The 20493-nt window shown below is 39.5% G+C and overlaps 2 protein-coding genes across 3 annotated transcripts; one reads left to right on the forward strand and one right to left on the reverse strand.

The window, feature by feature from the left end:
• The first annotated feature begins 10967 nt into the window (after window positions 1–10967).
• LOC118739847 lies at window positions 10968–11457 on the forward strand. Its single transcript, XM_036471343.1, has 2 exons — window positions 10968–11152; window positions 11250–11457. The coding sequence occupies exons 1-2, from the start codon at window positions 11042–11044 to the stop codon at window positions 11343–11345; spliced, it is 207 nt and encodes a 68-aa protein (XP_036327236.1). The 5' UTR covers window positions 10968–11041; the 3' UTR covers window positions 11346–11457.
• A 516-nt stretch (window positions 11458–11973) lies between these two features.
• On the reverse strand, window positions 11974–13942 carry LOC118739848 (26S proteasome non-ATPase regulatory subunit 4-like). Of its 2 annotated transcripts, none has more exons than XM_036471345.1 (7): window positions 13833–13942; window positions 13469–13609; window positions 13294–13408; window positions 12646–13239; window positions 12503–12584; window positions 12307–12416; window positions 11974–12246 (listed from the first exon to the last, which is right to left on the reverse strand). In XM_036471345.1, the coding sequence occupies exons 1-7, from the start codon at window positions 13856–13858 to the stop codon at window positions 12118–12120; spliced, it is 1197 nt and encodes a 398-aa protein (XP_036327238.1). In that variant the 5' UTR covers window positions 13859–13942; the 3' UTR covers window positions 11974–12117. The 2 variants fall into 2 exon arrangements, with proteins under 2 accessions (XP_036327238.1, XP_036327237.1); XM_036471344.1 differs by having other exon boundaries at window positions 12503–12587.
• Between the last annotated feature and the right edge of the window lie 6551 nt (window positions 13943–20493).

Consider the following 20493-nt stretch of genomic DNA (forward strand, 5'->3'; position numbering starts at 1 on the left):
ACAGGCTGCGATGTAGTTTGCTTGCCATTCTCTGTGGCTGTTGAGGCCTGAGCACTGTCTGAGATGGCACCATCGATTGCAATTTGTGCAGCGCACCGATATAGAGCGGTGGTGAATTCTGAGTTCGCAGACACTGCACGTGTAAGGTCCAGGGTTTTTTTTCGATTCCGGCGCGGACGAGGAGAATACGGAGCAGAGTTGCCGGAAGGTCCTGCTCCGATGATGAAAAATTGTGAATTCGGGGATGTATGCTGAAGTGATGGTCCTTGGCCGGAGTGACCGGGTCGATCTGGTGAACGTAGAACCGACCATCGTGAGATCGCAAATAAACTGTTCATTGTGTTCGCTAGCTTAAGTGGTGGAAAAAGTTTGTTTATCGGTTGCTTCTTTTACCTTTAAGTAACGCAGAAGTTGAAAGGACGTTTTCTATAATAAATTTCGTTAAAAATAAGCACAGAAATAAAATGAATTTTGCAATGTTAAACGCTTTATTAACTGTAAGATATGGCTTAAAAAATGTACAGAAATGTTGTCATGATTTTGATTTTACAGATGATATCGTCAGGTTAATGAAAAATGAACAAAATTGTAACGACGAAGAATCGCTTAGCGATGATAGTATTGATATAGATATAAATATTTAATGTGTTAAAAAAAATGTTTATAGATTAATTATTTTACTATGAGTTCATTAAATGAATACTCTTTCGTTTGTTTGATACATACAGCGTCGGACAATAATAAAGCACCGACATTTTAATTCTTTGTAAATTATAACATAACATTTTAAAAATTTCTTTTACAAATGGATATTTTTCGAAGCATAGTTTGAAATTATTTAAGCTATTTAGTATTGTCCGACACTGTATATAGATATGATTCTAGTACTTATGTATTCTTAATGTGATCTCATTTTTTTGTTTATGTAAGAAATTAATTTTTAAACTGTACATACATATGTATATCTATGTTTTTTACGTTTCTGGGCCGTTATCTTATCCATTAACGATTTAACTTTACTTTAAAATAGGTACGTTGGCGGCCCTTAATATGCTTTATGTGTTATGGGCTGTTTTTGCTTATGCGTAAAAGCACATTTAGCGCATTTAGCTCTAAATGCTACTCTAAATGTACATTTATCCATACAAAATTCGTCACCTAAATGCAACTAAATGCAACTCCATTTTTGCATTAAGAATCTAAATGCTAAAAGCAACCCTGTGATCTTCCAAAATTTCCACGATTCGAACATGGTTTAATGAGAAAAACTGGCAACATTGCTTTTTCGAGTATACAGTCGCTAGTTGCGTTTCAGTGATCGCCGATCGAGATTTCATTTATTCAACAATTCAACATCGATATGATGCTGATAGAAATCTGGATTAATTTGTGATCAACTCTGTTTGTTTTGTTTCCTAATTAAGTGCGGAAATTATAATTGATAGCGCCGACAAATGAATATATACACAAACAAATGTTCGGTTATGGTGAGAATTTATCGTAATAGATACGGATCTGAATAAGCGACTGGAACAGGGCTGTTTGTCGAAAGCATACGATTTCGAACTCGCGTAAATGTACATTTGCTAAATGCGGTAGCATGAACGCTCTTCGAAAACATATGTTCGAAAGTGCTAAATGTTGCATTTTAAATGCAGCAAAAATGCTGCATTACACAACAAGTTTTTTTGTTGAATAAAATATTAATTCTTTCCAGAGTTCATTGTTTTTCTATATCATTACTTATAGAAAATGTTTGCGTGTATACTTATATATTTATATGTAGGTAAAAAAATTTAGCTACCATTTTTAGCCACAACGACGATTTTTAGCTCTTTTTTAGTCCTTTTTTAGCCTGTATTTAGCTACCGCTAAAAAAGTTTCGCGGCAACACTGATTGTCAGTAGCCCGTTTCTGTAACTTTTCTCTACCGATTATTTCTCTACTGGTAGAGAAAATACGTCACTCTCACCTACTAATTAGCCAAGAACGATAGAATACAAGATTGCACATTCCCGCAGAATCATGATTCAATCATGCCCTCAGGGCCGGTTACTCAATGTCTGGTTAACACAAATCTCCGGTTAAACATTGTTATCGACGTTTTCGGCTCCATGCATATAACATGGAGTCGGTAACGTCGATAACGATGTTTTACCGGAGATTAGTGCTAACCAGACATTGAGTAACCGGCCCTTAAAAAGTTAACTAATCAATCCCGCCGAGATGCTGCCTTTGCAGCAGATAAACCTTTGTTTACAAATCAGCGAAAGAGAAATTTGAGTTATAAGTGAAAAATCAGTTTAAGGGCCGGTTACTCAATGTCTGGTTAACACTAACTTGCGGTTAAACATCGTTATCGACGTTACCGACTCCCTGTTATATGCATGGAGTCGAAGACGTCGTTAACGACGTTTAACCGCAGATTAGTGTTAACCAGACATTGAGTAACCGGCCCTTAATCGTGTTAATTTGCAATTTGTGAGTGATTTTTGAGTTGAAGACTGCGTAAAAACTAGTACAATGAAGTTCTGTGTGTTAAATTGCGACAACCGTCAAGACGCAAGAAGCGTAGATGCAAGAGTAGCGCTGGGACTAGGGTTGTTCGACTTCACTAGAAAGTCGACTTTCGACTTTCCGATCGACTCTTTACAGTCGACCTTAAAAGTCGACCGATCCACGAAGAAAAGTCGACTTTGTTCGACTTTTCTCGACTTTTTTAATAAAAATAAAATGTATTAAGTACACTCTGCATTTAACTAATATAGTAGGTATAAATATAATAGGCTGTTTTTGCTTACGCGTAAAAGCACATTTAGCGCATTTAGCTCTAAATGCTACTCTAAATGTACATTTATCCATACAAAATTCGTCACCTAAATGCAACTCCATTTTTGCATTAAGGATCTAAATGCTAAAAGCAACCCTGTGATCTTCCAAAATTTCCACGATTCGAACATGGTTTAAAGAGAAAAAGTGGCAACATTGCTTATTCGAGTATACAGTTGCTAGCTGCGTTTCAGTGATCGCCGATCGAGATTTCTTTTATTTTGCATTACATATTTGGATAAAGAAAAGTTAAGCAAATTCAACATCGATTTGATCCTGATAGAAATCTGGATGAATTTGTGATCAACTCTGTTTGGTTTGTTTCCTAATTAAGTGAGGAAATTTTAATTGACAGCACCGACAAATGAATATATACACAAACAAATGTTCGGTTATGGTTAAAACAATTCAAGTTTTTGTAGTGAATTTTTGGTTTGAAATTTATTTTTTCCTTTTCAGTAGGGTTTTTGCACATATCTTCTGCGTGAGAATTGATCGTAATATATACGCATCTAAATAAGAGACTGGAACACGGCTGTTTCTCAAAAGCATACGATTTCGAACTCGCGTAAATGTACATTTGCTAAATGCTATAGCATGAACGCTCTTCGAAAACATATGTTCGAAAGTGCTAAATGTTGCATTTTAAATGCAGCAAAAACGCTGCATAAGAGTCAGAATACGCCAAAAATATCATAATTTACTAGTGGTCTTTAGAATAATCTGTAATTTAGTGAAATTCAATGCTAGGTAAAAAAACAGACACTAAAGGATTTTAAAAAATTTTTAAAATTGTTCCAGTTATACAGCATGAAAATGTTAGTTGTGAGGGTTTTTAAAAATTATATTTTTGAAAAATAATTTAAAAATTTTCAAATTTTCACAAAAAAAAAATTCTAAACATATTTTGAATGGATATTTGGTAATTACGGACAACTTTTTGAAAAATGTGGCCCTTCCGATGGAACAGAATTGGCGGGTATTGGTAGAAATATAAGTGCCACTTTATAAGCATGGATAAATATGGGAGTAGCCCAGACAGCTAGTGGATTGGGACTATCCACACGACTAAAGTCGCATATTAACTGGAATCCTACCAGCAACGTTTTTAGCGGTGTTTAAAATGCTGTACCTTACGGATTGGTCAAATTCGAACCAAAAACTGTCTGTAGAAACTTACATAAACTCATGCTGAAAAACTTTCTTGCATGAAATTTTTAAAATAAATACCTATGTTTATCTTACCTCATTATTAACTGAAGATTGTGGAGACAAACGCTTAACAAATTTGAGAAATTTGTTTTCGTATAGTAATTTTATGCGCTGCTCTTAAATGATTTGACAATGTTGTTGTACTGTCATTAAAATTCATTTCTCTACCACACTTTTCAAATTTCACTTCAGTTTTATTGGCAATTTTTTTTAAATACGACCAAACGTCAGTTTTTATTTGCAAACAAATTAAAAAAAGTCGAGAGTCGAAAGTGAAAAGTCGACTTCAGTCGACTTCCATAAACTGAAAGTCGATCACTAGAATTCGACTTTCAGGAGTAAAAAGTCGATTCTGGTCGAAAGTCGAAGTCGACTTTGCCATCCCTAGCTGGGACGAATCGCTGCATTTTTTGTACATAGGGCACGGCAAAGCCGTTCCCGAAATTTTTCTCTATAATTATATTAACAGCATTTCCTCACAATAATTTTGTTTCTGCTCCACGCAGCCTCCATTAGCAAGTTAACTAATCAGTCCCGCAGAGATGCTGCTGCAGTTTTCTGCAGCAGCCTTAATTGCAGAGCAATAGAGTGCACTAAAACGTTTGCTGAAGCAGCCTCAATTGCAAAGCAATGGAGTGCACTACAATGTTCACTGTTCTCTAATAGATTAGGTGAAAAATGCAATATTTTCGCATTTAGCCAAGGCGCATCAATTACAGGTGATAGCGATAGAAGCTATGCTTTTTCTTATGAGCAGGCTTGTGTCAAATTATCGTCTGTTTTGCTTCATTTACATCTCCGCGTATACATACACATATACGTCTATATATACTAGAGATGGGCACGGGCCGGAATATTTGCTGTCAGCACGAACTCGTACGGGCCTGGGCGTTCAGTAAAATTTCATAAAAGCACGAAAAGGCACGAAAAAGCCCGTTGCTAATATTAAAAATTTAGATGAGCTTTTGTTTTTATACAAAAAAATTAGTACATATTTAAAACTCTTTTGATAAAAGAAAAGCAAAAAAAAAGTATTTGGAAACCGATAGAAAATATATGATACTTAGTAGTTTTGTTTACATACATATCTGTACATAAAATACCTTCCACTTTTTCTACTTCCCAAAAAATATATTATACAAATCTTTGACGTAAAATATTGATTCGCTTAAGTAAATATACATATGGACATAAACACAAAATTAAAAATATGTACATATGTATGTATAAATACAATAAAAGTTGGCTCTTTATTTCCTGGCTGGGGCGTGTCCCGTCGTGCCGGGCCGGGCCCCACTAAAATTCTTAACATGCGGGCTTATGCGTGTTTTTGAAAGTTGATTTTGAACTCGTGCCGGGCCGGGCCTGAAAATTTAGGCCCGTGCCCATCTCTAATATATACCCTGCAAACAAATGCTCCCGAAATCTTTAAAAGTGTCGGAAATTTGTTACGATTCTTTTAGAAATCTTTAAAGAAAAACATATGAAGCAGTTGACAAGAACTAGTAAAGAAATTTCTGTACGATTTCTTAAAGGAAATTATAAAAAAAATTGTGAAACCTTTCAGAATTCTATGAAATCCTGGTATACAGGGTATACATATACATACGAATATGAATAGATAAAGAAGATGTTGATGACACGAGGAGTTCATACCAACGGTAAATATTGTTTTTGTACGATTGCTACAACCTGTAGTTGTTGAATCATGGCATTTAGCAAAATTAAAACACGTTGTTCGCAGTAAAGTGAACTGCTTTGGCTGTTTCAACTCGTTCTTCTTTTCGCTCTATTCTTTGTTTACTTGTGGTACACAAATGTCAACGCCCAGGACATCGGAATCTTGTATTCTATCATTCTTGTATAGACAGTAGCCAACCTTTTTGGGTTGTTGTTGTGGCCATATTCACTCCTGGGGAAGGCACGGGGTTGTGTGCTGCTATTTAATGGCCTTCCTCAGAATTTTTCTTAGATTTCAGGGTTGTGCGCTGCATTATTATTAGATAAATAAAATTAAGCATTTGACAAATCTTGATCTTATTAAAAGACAGTTATAAATGGTGCAGTAATTAAACAAATGCATAAGATGAATCCAAAATATGAATACCAAAATCTAAAAAATTATGTACAGCAATATAAAATATATATTTAAATACTTTAGTATCCTTCCGTCTTGTTTCTATCACCGAATCAAATAAAGGTTTGGTAAGTAAATGTGTACATTTTGTACTAAGCAATAATAAAATAGTAAAATGATATAATAATGCTCTAATAACCAAAGACATTAGTAAAACAAGCTTTAAAATTTTAAGGAAGTGATGAAGTTATTATTTTTTCATTTAAAAAATTTTATTACTCTATACCAATGAGTAGAAAAGTGCTATGGTGAAAAAAAACTTTTTACTATGGTAAGAAAATTTTACATTTCTGCTGTGTCAATTCGTAACTTTTTACTGCTGGAACTTTTGGACAGTTGTTCTGGTGCAAAAGAGATTAAGCAATTAAAATGCTGCAATTATATAAAAAAAAAATAACAAATTCTTCTAGAACTGAAAGACATGCGTTTATTAAACAAAAAACACTTCAAAACCGTCAGGTAGGTGTGATTCTTGCTCGGCGCGGCTTTTTCTTGCTAAAATCAAATAGATGCTTACGAATTCGCCGCGATATGTTACGATTCGCCCCGTGCATTATAACCAAGGTATAATTTGGTACTACCAGCACGAGGATTAAGAAATTTTAAAGATCACTTCACTAAAAGCGGAAAAGTACATTTAAACGAAATTATATTCACTTAAATAAATATTTAGCATGGAAGCGATTTATTTGAATCAAGTTAAGAGAAACAAATGGCAGAATATCTGTTTGTGTATACGTTCATTTGTCAGTGCTACCAAACCGTGCAGCAAATTATCAGTAAAACAAAGTAAACAGAGCAGATCATAAATTGATAGAGGCCGAGAAAGCGGGCTGCGTCGATAGGCGCGGTCCAGAGCGATTCTGGTGTCAGGGTCGTAGGGTTGGAGGTGCACGTGAAGAGGTGCTGGGTGTCGTGGGGACCTTGCCCACATGCAGGGCATGTGTATGCCACTTGTGTGTTCAGCCGAGAGAGGTAGCTGTTGAGTCGGTGAAACCACCCAGAACGGAGTTGTGCTAGGGTGCACCTGGTCTCTCTCGGCAGCTCTATTTCTTCTGGATCTATGGGCGGCGGTCGACCGCCTAAGACGATGTTGTCATTACGCGTGCTGAGGCTCGTTCTGACCGCATCGCTGTGTAGGCTGTTGAGCGCCGCTCTGTATGTTGCTGCGTCGAATGGATGGTCTACGTATGGCTCAATGTCCGCTTTCCAGTCGTGCAGGTGTCGTCTCACGTGTCGTGGGGGCGGTTCGTTACGAAGCAAGGCATTGTTGGGGTGATTCCCTCGGTGACAGCCTACGAGGTATTGCTTCGACAGCATGGTGTTGTGCTCTTTCACCGCCAGCATCTGGCTTTCTTCATGTAGGTGATGCTCGGACGACATGAGATGACAACCTGTAGCCGTACGTAGAGCTGCATTCTGGCAGGTTTAGAGGTTCCTCCATCGGGTGTCGCTTGTCCCCGCCGTCCACACTGGTGCCGCGTAGTTAGCCACTGACCGGCCGATTGCCTTGTAGGTCGCGAGCAGGGTTTCTTTATTGGCTCCCCAGGTGCTGCCGGCTAGCGATTTTAGGACTTTGTTCCTGGCTCGCAGTTTGTTGCATGTGGCTGTGGCGTGCGCGGAGAAGGAGAAGAGGCTATCGAACGTCACTCCTAGGATTTTAGTGGTTGGTCGTCGGTATTTTGGCGCCATCGACGAAGACGTCCAGTTCTAGCCCCACCTCCTTGGTCCAGGTTGTAAAAAGTGTGGCGCTGGATTTTGCGGCGGAGATTTGGAGGTTCCCTGCGGTAAAGAAGTTTGAAAGATCGGTGAGATAGTCGGTTATTTGTTCGCAAAGTCTGTCTATGTTGGGGCCAGTTGCCATTATTGTGCAGTCATCGGCGTAGCTTACCAAGTTTACTCCTGCTGGCGGCGGAGGGAGTTTGGCCATGTAAAGATTAAACAGTGTCGGGGAGAGTACGCCGCCTTGGGGGACCCCCTGTTTAATTCTACGCGGCTTAGACTTGGCGTTTCGGAATTCGACCGATGACTGACGACCACACAGATAGCTGGTTATCCACCGTTTCGTCCGAGCTGGAAGCGACGAGTCCATGATGTCTTGGCAGAGGGTCGCGTGGTTCACCGTGTCGAAAGCTTTCGACAGGTCCACAGCGACTAGGACCGTCCTATCACAGGGTCGACGATGGTTCAGACCCTCGCTAATCTGTGTGGTAATGGTGTTTAATGCTGTTGTCGTGCTGTGCATTTTCCGGAATCCATGTTGGTGTTCGGCTAGCTTCAGGTGCTTCGTCAGGCTGGGGAGGAGTAGTGCTTCCATGGTTTTTGCCACTGGGGATAGGAGGGAGATGGGTCTGTACGAGTCTCCTGCGTCCGCCTTCTTCCCTGGCTTAAGGAGGGGAATGATCCTACCCATTTTCCACATCTCGGGGATGATCAGGGTGGACAGTGACAAGTTGAAAGCGGCGGTCATATACTCGACTCCCGCAGGTCCTAGCTTTTTCAGCATCTGCGTGGAAATTCCGTCTGGGCCTACCGCCTTCGATGACTTGGCGTGGTTGACAGCTGCCTGCGTCTCTTCAGTGGTGAAGCACAGTGGTGTGTCTCGGGGGCGGAGTTTGTGTGCTTTACGTAGCACGCTGCGGCGGGTTTTGTCTCTCTCTGGGTGTGCAATGAATTGCCGGCTGAAGAAGCGCGCGCACGACCGCGGATCCGACGTGGTAGTGGTGCCGAAGGTGAGAGCGACATTGTCTCTACGCTTCGTCGGATTGGAGAGGGACTTGACTGTGGACCACAGTTTGCTGGCTCCGCTTGAGAGGTTGCAGGATTTTAAATGCTCATTCCATTTGTTCCGCTTGTGTTCGTTGACCAGGTTTCTAATGTCCCTATTGAGATCTCTTATACGGGGATCCCCTGGATTAGCCTGGCGGATTCGATCACGCTCGTCTGCGAGTCCCGCCGCTTCAGTGGGGAATCCTGGGCGGATTTTGGCGATCCGGCCGGCTGGTATGAAGCGAGCGGCTGCTGCGTTGATGATACTGCGGATATTGCGCTCTGCTATGCGCGCGCATGATGGTGGAGGAAGAGCATTGAATTTGCGATCTGTGAATTCCGTGAAACCGTCCCAGTTCGCCTTCCGTGTGTTCATGAATGTCCGGTTCTCGGATGTCATAAAATCTCTTGGCTGGTCTATGGCGACTACTATGGGCAGGTGGTCTGATGCGAGCGTGAGCACTGGTTGCCATCCAATGCAGTTTATCAGACCCCCGCTTGCTATAGTTATATCTGGCGAGCTATAGCAGTCACCCGCGACCCTGGTGGGGGCATCATCATTCACAGTGCAGAACGTGGAGTCGTCAATTTGCTCAGCGAGCATTGTACCCCGCTGGTCATTGCCCAGATTGGAGTGCCAGAGCTCGTGGTGCGCATTGAAGTCGCCTAGCACTACCCGGTTCACACCCTCTAATAGCGCACTTATATTAGGGTGGTATCCAGCTGAGTAACTGGTGGCGGGTGGTATGTATACATTGACGATCTCCAGCTCCGTATCCCCCGACTTGATGGCCAAGCCTTGACATTCAATGAATGTATCGTTGGAGTCAGTTCGGGGGGTAATGAGCCGGTATTGAACCGCGTTATGCAATATGAAGGCAATGCCGCCTCCGATGCCACGGGGGCGGTCTCTTCGGAGTACGTTGAACTCGTCCTGGCTCTGAAGGCTCGAGCCGGAGTGGAGTTTGGTCTCCTGGATCGCCGCGACTGAGATTTTATGCCTTCTCATGAAACCGACTATCTCAGCGATCTTACTTTGTAGTCCGTTGCAATTGAACTGCAACAGCTTGATGGATTGTGGCCTTATAATGGTTACGCGTGGGTTGAGCGAGTTCTGGCGCGCTGCCTGTGCTGGTGGTTGTGCCTGCGGTGCCTGTAGAGCCTGACGTGCTGGTCCCCGACCGCAGGTGTCGCGACCGGTGGTGGGGTTGGTGCTTGCGTCGGTGTGTGTGTTGTTGGTGGCGTTGGCACGGGGTGTTGTGGTGCGGCTGGGCAGCAGGCTGCAATGAAGCCAGTACTCCATTCACGGTGGTGCGTTAGGCCTGAGCAGCGCTTTAGGTGGCACCAATTGTTGCATGCGTTGCACCTAACCGATGTTGTGTTGCGCCTTATCAGGTTGGTGCAAACGCTGCAGAACCATCTGTCCTGGGTGGATGTCCTGTGTTGCGTGCTTGTGGCTGGTCCACTGGTTGATGGTTGGGCGGGTGTTGGCTGTGTGGAGTGACGGGTTTGTTGGTTGTTGCAGCACGGTGCAACAAAATTGTTACTCCACTCCCTGTGGTGCCGAAGACCTGAGCATGCCTTTAGATGGCACCAGGCGTTGCAGCGGTTGCAGCGGACAGAGGTTGAAGAGTGGTGTATGTTGCGGTGGCAAACACTACAGATCCAGGGCCCGGGATTTTGTTCTATGCCGGCGCGGACCAGTAGAATACGGAGCAGACTTGCCGGTGGGTCATGCTACCATGGCAAAAAATTTGGGGGGTTGCTGCTGTGGTGATGGTCCTTGGTCGGAGTGAGTTCTCCGAGTCAATCCGGTACGTAGAACCGACCATCTTGGGATTGATCAGGATCATATCGTTGTTGTTGCATATGCGTGTAAAATATAGCTATTTTTATCGCACTGCTACAAATGGTTGTGCGAAGTTACGCGAAGTATTCATAATCGGGCCTTTAGTTGTAACAGTCACACGGTAGATGCCGCCAAATACAGCCGCTGAATAGCTTAATTAGAAACTGTCAAATTGGAATCGGTCGTCGTGTGACACCAGAGCCAGCACTTAGTAAAATTCGCCAAATTTCAAGTAATTGTCGAAAATGTTCCAAAACAGCGCTGTTCGCCTTCTGGTTCCAGCCATCCGTAAAGGATTGCAACACCGTTGCCAATCTGTAATTGCCGGCCCACCCGTAAATAAGGTGTCTAAAGCCGTAAGTAAATCCACTTGGAGATTTGTAACATACTCAACGAGGGGTCGGTTACGTAAACTCTAAATCTCCCACGAATTTTATAATTGTTCCTTTTCAGGAACGTATAATACTGGGTGGAGGCATGTGCGTTTCTTTGCTCGTAGTACCAGCTTGGGTGTTGCTTCACCTGAAGGAATACAAAGGTGGCAATTAAAAATCACGATCACTGGAGAGATTCCTTTCAGTAATGAAATTATTTATGCATTATTTTTGTGAAGTCGTTAAGTGAGACACAATTAAAATATACATACTACCAGAAACAATAACCTCTTAAATGTTTCTATAATATTGGGGATATTACTTAGCACTATTATTTAATCAAAAATATTTGAATATAAATTCTTGTAAAATCAAGTTAATGAGCCATCTAAAAGTTGGATTTACTGGCTTCATTTGTGAATTCTATTATTCAATGGCAACTACCAAAATCCACCCGTTTCTATAATAATAATAGATTAGCGTTTTCACTTATGTTAGTACTCGGCCGAGCTTCTCTTCCGACTTGTGGCGTTCGCCTTGTTGTAACACCAAGCGGAGGGACTTACAGTTTTACGGCGATTGTATTTTTGTGAGAAGCTGTTTTTCATGGCAGAAATACACTCGGAGGTTTGCCTTGCCTGCCGAGGGACGAGCACTGTTAAGAGAAACCTTTTTTTCAAAATTTTTTTTGCAATGCTGCTTTGACCAGGGCTTGAACCGAGTTGCTGCGGAGAGGAAGCGCGCCTTATACCACAGCGGCCGACGCCCGTTTAGCTTAAAACCATTGAAAGATACACAACAACTAAAATCCAGTTGATAAGCATTTTATTTAATGCAATTTCATTATAAAATAATTACTTCGGAGAAGCTTTAATTTGTAGGCATTAATGTAGTATAGATATTGACGCGGTATGAAGTTGAATGTCCCCTACGAATGTAAATACATTTTACTGTGGCTGATCCCCATCATCGGTCTTTTTATCCTTTTCCTTCTCTTTATCTTTACTGAGCGAGCCCACTGCGTCTCGTACGGCTTCGGATTGTGGATCCACACCAGGCAAATTTTCGAGTACACTCTTAAATATGAAAATGATTATAAATAAAGCAGATGCAGTAGGTTTATCTTTTTGGTATACCTGGAGAAATGCGGGATCACCAATTACCTCCGAGTAGTCCTCGTCAACATCCATAGGTTGGTTTTCCTCGGTTTTTGGACGCTTAGCTTGTTGAGTAACGGTGTCATCAGCTTTTCAATTTTGAAACAAAAATTACAATTAAAAGAAAAATAAGTATAAATATGTACTGCAAAAATATTTTCTCCGCACGACAAACCTGCATCTTGCATTGACATTTGCATGGCAAAAGCGATCTGCTCTTCCTCAGTCATGTTAGCGAAATCGGGCAAATGATCTTCCTGCTTTTGACGAAATGAAATTGCATTATAAAAATTATTCATGGAATTTAAATTCTCCTACCGTTTCTGTGGACAATGCCAATGCACGCTGTAACATTGCTTCTTCAGAGTTTGGCTCCTCAACACCTACACCAGCAGTGCTGGCGCTAGTTTTTTCACCACCTGTGCTGGCGTAGCCAGTATTTACCTCGGTGCCACCGGCAACATTTGATTCAGAAAGTGCGCGTCGCTGCTCATCTTCTTGCCGTTGGCGTTGTTCCTCCATTGACACGCGCAAAGCAAGTGCCAATTCGGGATCCTCATTGGGATCAACACCAAATTCGAAACCAGCGCCGCCCAATCCTGCACCACCCAAACCATCTTCACCCTGTATTATGGGTGATGATAGTAATGCATCGGATAATCCTGATCCACGTGGGACGCTAACTAAATGGGAACTAGTGCCATCTTTTCCATTTAGTGCATTAACGAATGCAGTTAGAATTTCATTGTTGTTGCCATGATCACCAAAGCTAACGATATCAACATTAACTTTTTCTTTTTTTAAACGCTTAGCTTGTTTGACCAATTCGCCTTCTTCGTTTTTGATAGGCGAACCAACAAATACTACAATGCGCATTTTATGATTTTTTCCTTGACGGTGCTTCAAAACCAACTGCGATTTGAAATACTATAACCTTTTTTCAATTTCATGCTCATAAAAACTTACATGCGCAATTCGTATTCCAGTCAGTAAATTTATTTCGCCTTTTGGTTGTATTAAATGCATTTTTGAGAAGATCCGACCTACATCACTGGTGAGTGTAGCAAGAACTTCGATGGTGCTAGGTGGTTAATTAAAATTCTTTTAGTTTAAAAGTTATTAAATGGATAACTGTGCTTACTTGGATATTGTCATAAGGCCAACATTGTTCTCGGGATTAGAACGAACCTTCGTTAGACAAACCAGATTGATACCATCCTTTTGCACGTTTAAACGAGTAGGAAAATAATCACCATTTCTTTGGTAATCACTATTATCAAAACTGGAATAAATGTAAAAAGAAACTTTTAATAAAAAGAAAACAACAGACACATATGTACACATTCATATAAGATGCCGCAAACGAGAGCCAGATGTGTTATCTCCTCTATTTAAAACAAGCAATTTTTATATAATTCTTACTTCAGCGTGTTTAAATACTCACTTTCCAAACGAATATATTGAAAATTGTTTGGAATTTAACGTATATTAATAAAATTACTTACCATATCATAGTACTCTCTAAAACCATTTTCAAAAATTTTGCTTGTCACTTTTCCACTGCACTGTAATTGAAACTCATTCAGCTGACATTTACGTTCAGGTGTGTTCAGTTAAGGCCACGAAATGATTGATTAGCAGAGAACGTATAATCAGAGAACGTAAATGTACATTCTCTGCAGGCATGATGCAACAATAAATAAGTTATCGGTTGGCAGCTTCCGCTTTAATTCCGCCATATTAGGTGCGTTCGTTTAAAATCTCCAACAGAAACCAACCAACTGCCAAATTCCGGCGATATGTCATCTGTTCGCTCACAAGAGAGAAATATCCAAAATAGTACGCGAACAGAAAATTTGCAGAAACTTGCAAGTTAGACGAACAGCTGATATAATTTTTGTTTACATTCAAAAGTGTAAAATTTAAAACGTTCGAAAACTCATTACAAAGTGGTATCCTGGCACAGTTTATTGATTAAACAAATAACTACTTACTTCTTACAAGTTTAATTAGTCGCATTTTGTAATTTTTAACTTCCAAACCATCAAATTCAATTTTGTGATTTGCGTAAATGCCAACCAGCTGTTTTTGATCAGCTATTTTCCTGTTGGCAAATTGCTGTTGGCAAAAATTTTTCCAACAGAAACCAGCAGCTTCCCCTCAAAATGAAATGTCACTTTGCTCTCTCAATTTCCCCTACTTTGCGAGTTTTTTGCGTACGCGAACGCAAAAACTTGTAAGTTTTGGTTAAACATGAACAATTAACAGCTACGCGAACGAACCTATTGACTCTTGAACCAAAAATACAAGATCACGCCTTCTTCGCATTTAGGAAAAAAGTTGGGCGACTTTGACATTAGCCGTTTGTTTACATTTGTTCGTTGTTTACAATTTGGTGGTGGTTTTTTACTGCAATTTTCTTAATTTTCGCTTGTGACAACGTGTGCACACATAAGGCAAAGAATAATTTAACATAACGACATGCTTTATAGAAGAATTTGCATAATAAAAATGATTATTCATGCGTTCAACAATTACGCTGTTTTTTTTTGTTCTCTTCGTTGTTTACTTCTTACAACAAAGATGGCGTCGAGATTTCAACAGCTGGAAAATAACTTTTTTCTTTCTTTCATGATATTGACTGCTTAGCTGAAACGTGTTACTTCTTTATCAATTCTTTGCCTAATAATATAGTTTAATGTTTTTTATTATTTCTCAGTATACATATTTTGTTTTCTTAAAAAGGTAATTTATCATATTTTATTTCATTTGATTACGAATATACTATAAGAAAGCAAATTTTGTTTGGAAGAAAATATAAAATTTTCTATTTCTCCCCAAATGGGAATTAATTTCTTCCCGTTTTTCTTTTTATTTTACTGAGCTAAGGCAGTGTCAAATCGAGCTGTCACAACTGATACCTCCTTGTATTAGCCCTGATCCAGTACTCCATGAACTTACTGGTTTTTTTTACACGAACTTACAGGAAGTTACAGGAAAAATGATCCCGTACTCCAAATTCCTCCAAAATCCTGTAAATTAGAGCGATTTCTGGAGAGTTGTGTAGAGAATGAAGTTGCAAGATTTTACCCGAACTTTTTCTCTTGGTAAAATCGTGAAAAGTGTCAAGTGATCACTGGTTGACGTTTTTACAGGAAAAATGCTTTTTTTGTTCCCGTACTTTTTGTTGTTACTCACTTTTTACTCTCACTTCAGAGAGTAATTTTGCTGTTTGACATTTATACAGAACTTTGCACGAAAAGTATTAGATCAGAGTCAAGAATGATAGAATACAAGCTTGCGCCGATCAGAGAGGATTTTTGAGAATAACTTTTGTGTGACGTCACTCTGGTGCAATTGCGAGAAAGAAATGCCAAAACGTGAGCAAGAATGGAAGAAGAAGAAAAAATGTTGCAAGGAAAATGTAAACAAGTTGCACCAGTGTGACGTCATGCAAACAACGATTATGTCAAATTCGTTAAGGGCCGGTTGTTCAATGTCTGGTTATCACTACTTGCCGGTTAAACATCATTATCGACGACTTCGATAGCATGCATATAAAGCAGTCGTTGTATCTAACCGGAGCTTCTACCTCCGATTTGTGCTAATCAGACATTGAACAACCGGCCCTAAGAGAGGAATAGCGGTCCGAGATCCGCGCAACCTTTGTATTCTCTCAATCGTGGATCAAAGCTATTATTGCATCAAGCTCTGCAGGGTTATGGTAAGGGCTGCCAGCTATCTTTAGCTATGAGGTGCCATATTGAGGATAAAAAAGTTCCAAAATGTGCCAAATAGAAAAAGTGCCAAAAAAGGTGTCATCCTTTTAAGGGCCGGTTGCTCAAAGCCTGGTTGACACTAATCATCGGTTAACATCGTTATCGACGTTTTCGACTCCATGCATATAACACGATGTCGGTAACGTCGATAACGATGTTTAACCGGGGATTAGTGTCAACCAGGCTTTGAGCAACCGGCCCTAAATCCTTCCCATTCAGCAATAAAATAAGACCCACATTTCTAAAGCAAAAGCGCAATGCCGAAATAAAATAAACCAGTTGAATAATCTCTAGAAATTAGAAAATTTTAGTTGAGAAAAAGAAGTACACGCAAAGTATTTCAGAAAAATGTGTTGAAATATTATTATTTTTGAGAAGTGCCATTTTGGCACTTTATGCCAAATTGAAAAATTAAGGGCCAGCCTGGTTGACACTAATCCCTGGTTAAACATCGTTTTATCGCCGCTATAACTATTGTCATGTTTATAATCAATAGTCACGTTTAGGTATGCAGAGGGCAATTTGAAAGCTCCAACGGTGACAATTGCTATTATTTTTGTGATGACCTATTGAGTACGTGATAACGCTAAAACATATGTTAATATTTTCAATTTTATTATCTTTGCAGAAAAAAGTTGCAAAATTTTACTAACACAAAACTGTGAAACCATTTCATTTGCCTAAATAGGTGTTTAAAATCTTATTATTTGCGTATACATATCACAATAGTATCCATTTCAGAATATTATTCATGAAGGAAATAATAATTTGTACGCGGCTATTATTGTGGTGCAAGAAGAAATTATACAGAGAAGAAGACTTCTAAGGGCCGGTTGCTCAAAGCCTGGTTGACACTAGTCCCTGGTAAACATCGTTATCGACGTTACCGACACCGTGTTATATGCATGGTGGTGAAAACGTCGATAACGATGCTAACCGATGATCAGTGTTAATCAGGCTTTGAGCAACCGGTCCTAAGGGCCGGTTGTTCAATGTCTGGTTATCACTACTTGCCGGTTAAACATCATTATCGACGTTTTCGTCACCATGCTTATAACATGTGATCGATAAAGCAGTCGTTGCATTTAACCGGAGCTTCTACCTCCGATTTCTGCAAATCAGACATTGAACAACCGGCCCTAAGACTTCCCAGACAACAGTTTTTGGATAGTTTTTACACGTTTGCACGTTACACGGGGTGGTCTTCACAAAACTGCAGCTACTCTTGTTTGGTGCGTTCATATTTTCCACGCCTGTTACTACACGAATTTATAATACAATGAAATTAATCTTCCTATTATAAAATTACTCACTTATACGGCGTTTCGTAATCCATTTCTGCGGTGTATTTTATTTAAAAGAAATCCCGTCTGTTGCAGGGGCGGTCAAAAAAAAACAATTAAAATGTAAACAAAGAACAGCTGTTTCACTATAGAAAAGCTTTCGCCGCAATTGGTAAATAAATCGAGCTTTTCGCTTGTCATTATTGACTGTGCATACCTATGACAACAGTTGATGACATGATAATGACAATTGAGCTGTGACAATTGACGACTGTGATAACACGCGAATAGGGCTGTAAATCAAAATAAAAACCTGTTCCCTATTGGATTATTTATGATTACGTTTAAGGAAATTATTCAGCAAGTTTTTTAAAGATATAAATGTTTTTAAGCACCGAAATTGAGAGAATGTTGTCTGGTGGCGTCATGCGGCAAATGCTTATTTCAAGATATCAAAGTGCCCACACACAAAAACTTGCAATCATTTTGCTCGTCAAAATGACAGTTCGTAGGCCATCAGTGTTTGCCTGTGGAGTTCTGTAGTCTCTTAAAAATTCTGTTAAATGGGTGTCGCTTATAATTGAACAGCCGAAACTTAACGTAACTTAATGCCAAGTCGAACGCTCCTTTAAGTTAAGTTGCCATAACAATGCCACAATAACAATGACGATTGCCACCGTTAGAGCTCTTAAAATAAATTTGCGGCATAGTAGTATAAGCCGCAGTAGTTAGAACAATAGTCAGCCGTTGAATTTTGTCATTGGCGTGGGAATAGGGCTGTAAATCGCAGTAAATGAAGTGAAATAGCGTATTGGCTTGACAGCTTTGTCTAATGTAAACACGCCGCCCATTTCTTGTTTTCATACAATTGCATCTCCGTAACAGTGTGACCACTTTGTGGGTAATTCTTCAAAACGTGAGGAATTTTGGGTGCACTTGAGTATTTTTTCATGATTTGCAGATAATAAACGCAACCATGTTTTACACAACAGAGTTGTTCAATCGCTCTGAAAAGTTTTGAGCACAAAGCCATGATAAAAACATAGCAAGGTAGAACCGTTCTCTCATTTTGTCGGCCATGATTTTTTTTTGAAGTTTTCCAGCATTTTAAAATCATATAAAATTGAAAATAAAAAATTTAAATTGTTCGAAATTGTTGTTGCTTGAGATTGTGTGTGAGTTTGTTAGTAAATTTAAAAATTAAAATGTTTGGAAACGTCAAGAATTTTAAAAGTAACTCTCAGCGGTTCTACCTTACTATATTTTTATCATGCACAAAGCTTTCCGAAGTTTTGTAAAGAGCGAGATAAGCCACACAAGCGGCTTGCCAAACATTCCTCAAACCTACTTTTCCCGCTTCGCCATACACTATGCAAACATGACAGTCCAGGAATACAATACAATATTCTTACCGACTATGCAAAAAAAAAAACTAGTATCTATTAGTTAAAATATATTTTAAGACTACATTTTTTAACATCACTCCTGGTAGTGAGAGACCAATGTCTTTAAATTCATTTAACTCTCTCAGAGTATGCGAAATTGAAGCATTAAGAGCATAGGTAGATTTAAATCTATACACATGAAACATGTCAGTATGTCATAAATATATGACGAGAATGTTGAGCGGAATTCTATACAAAATCTCAGCACAATCAATCGAACCTGTTAGGACATTTAAAACAAAGGAGCAAGCCAAAAATTTTCTTCTGTGCTGTAGCAAGTGTAGGTTTAATAGAAGACAACGGGAATTGTATGAAGACAAAGATTCATCAAAATTTAGCGAATGCAATGCAAATTTTAAAAATACTTTTTGTATACGCTCGATCCTATTTATATGCGTTATTTGGAAAGGCCGCCAGATGAAATATGCATATTCCAAACGGGACCTAACAAATGCAATATACAGTTTTTTGAGGGTGTAAGGGTCTGAAAAATCTGAACTATTACGACGAACAAATGCTAGCATCGCATAACCCTTTGCAACTAAAAAATTTATATGACTAGCGAACGTAAGCTTCGAGTCAAAAAAAATTCCTAAGTCTTTGATTTGATCCACAGACTTCAAATTAGAGCCTGAAATATGGTAGGTCGTTGTTAAGCAATTGAGCTTTTTAGAAAAAGCTACATGAAAGCATTTGTCAATGTTCAAATAGAGACGGTTTTTCATACACCATGAATGAACTCTGACAAGGTCAGATTGCAGCAGAGCTTGATCAGCAGCGGACGATATTGCAGAGTGAATCTTTAGGTGGTCAGCATAAAGAAGAAACTTCGAATATAAAAAGCAAGAACTTATATCATTTATAAAAATGGTAAACAAGAGCGGCCCAAGAATGCTACCTTGCGGAACTCCTGACGTTGCAAGATATGGGCAAGAAGTATTGTTGTCAAGTACGACTGAATAACTCCTACCAGATAAGTAGGATTCTATCCATTTTAGAAAAGTAGCGTGAAATCCTGAAAGTTTAAGTTACTAAGCAAAATTTTGTGCGAAATCCTATCAAAAGCCTTGGCAAAGTCAGTGTAAATGCCATCTACTTGGAGGCCTGCTTCAAAACTTGCTAGGCAGTCATCAGAAAAATGGCCAGATTAGATACTGTAGATCTGCCCTTAAAAAACCCATGTTGATTCGGGATGATTATATTAGAAACTGAAAAAAAACATTTTTTCTTTAATTATGCACTCAAATACCTTAGCAATTGTTGTCAATTTCGTAATAGGCCTGTAATTTGTAACGTCATTCTTGTTACCACTTTTGAAGAATGGCGTAACATATGATTTTTTCCAGTCCTGCAAGAATAGCCCAGACGTGAGCGATTTATTAAAAAATAAAGCGAATGGCTTACTGAAGGAGTAGCAATTTTTTAACAAAATAGGGGATAAACCATCAGTTTGCATTGGGGGCTTAATAGAAATAATCGCTTTTTGAACATCATCCACTGTTATGGACAAAGATCCAAAGAATAAAGGGGAATTTCAAAAATCTGACCTATCCGGCACACTATCAGTGACAGATACAAAATTGGTACTAAAAAATTCGGCAAAAAGGTTAACCGTATCCTCCGCAGATTTCGCTTGCTTATCCTTATAAAACACAAAGG

This window comes from Rhagoletis pomonella, unplaced genomic scaffold (genome assembly GCF_013731165.1).
Source record: "Rhagoletis pomonella isolate Grant_MI unplaced genomic scaffold, Rhpom_1.0 Rhpom_scaffold_00005, whole genome shotgun sequence".
In the NCBI taxonomy this organism is placed as follows: domain Eukaryota; kingdom Metazoa; phylum Arthropoda; class Insecta; order Diptera; family Tephritidae; genus Rhagoletis; species Rhagoletis pomonella.

What these genes read in the sequence shown, in the direction of transcription:
- LOC118739847 (XM_036471343.1), top strand. Translation starts at nt 11,042, where the DNA reads ATGTTCCAAAACAGCGCTGTTCGCCTTCTGGTTCCAGCCATCCGTAAA. An exon ending in TAAATAAGGTGTCTAAAGCC is followed by an intron (nt 11,153 to 11,249) that starts GTAAGTAAATCC and finishes GTTCCTTTTCAG; the next exon opens with GAACGTATAATACTGGGTGG.
- LOC118739848 (XM_036471344.1), bottom strand. Translation starts at nt 13,858, where the DNA reads ATGGTTTTAGAGAGTACTATGATATG. An exon ending in TTAGAGAGTACTATGATATG is followed by an intron (nt 13,610 to 13,832) that starts GTAAGTAATTTT and finishes CATTTATTCCAG; the next exon opens with TTTTGATAATAGTGATTACC. An exon ending in CTGGAATACGAATTGCGCAT is followed by an intron (nt 13,240 to 13,293) that starts GTAAGTTTTTAT and finishes TTCAAATCGCAG; the next exon opens with TTGGTTTTGAAGCACCGTCA.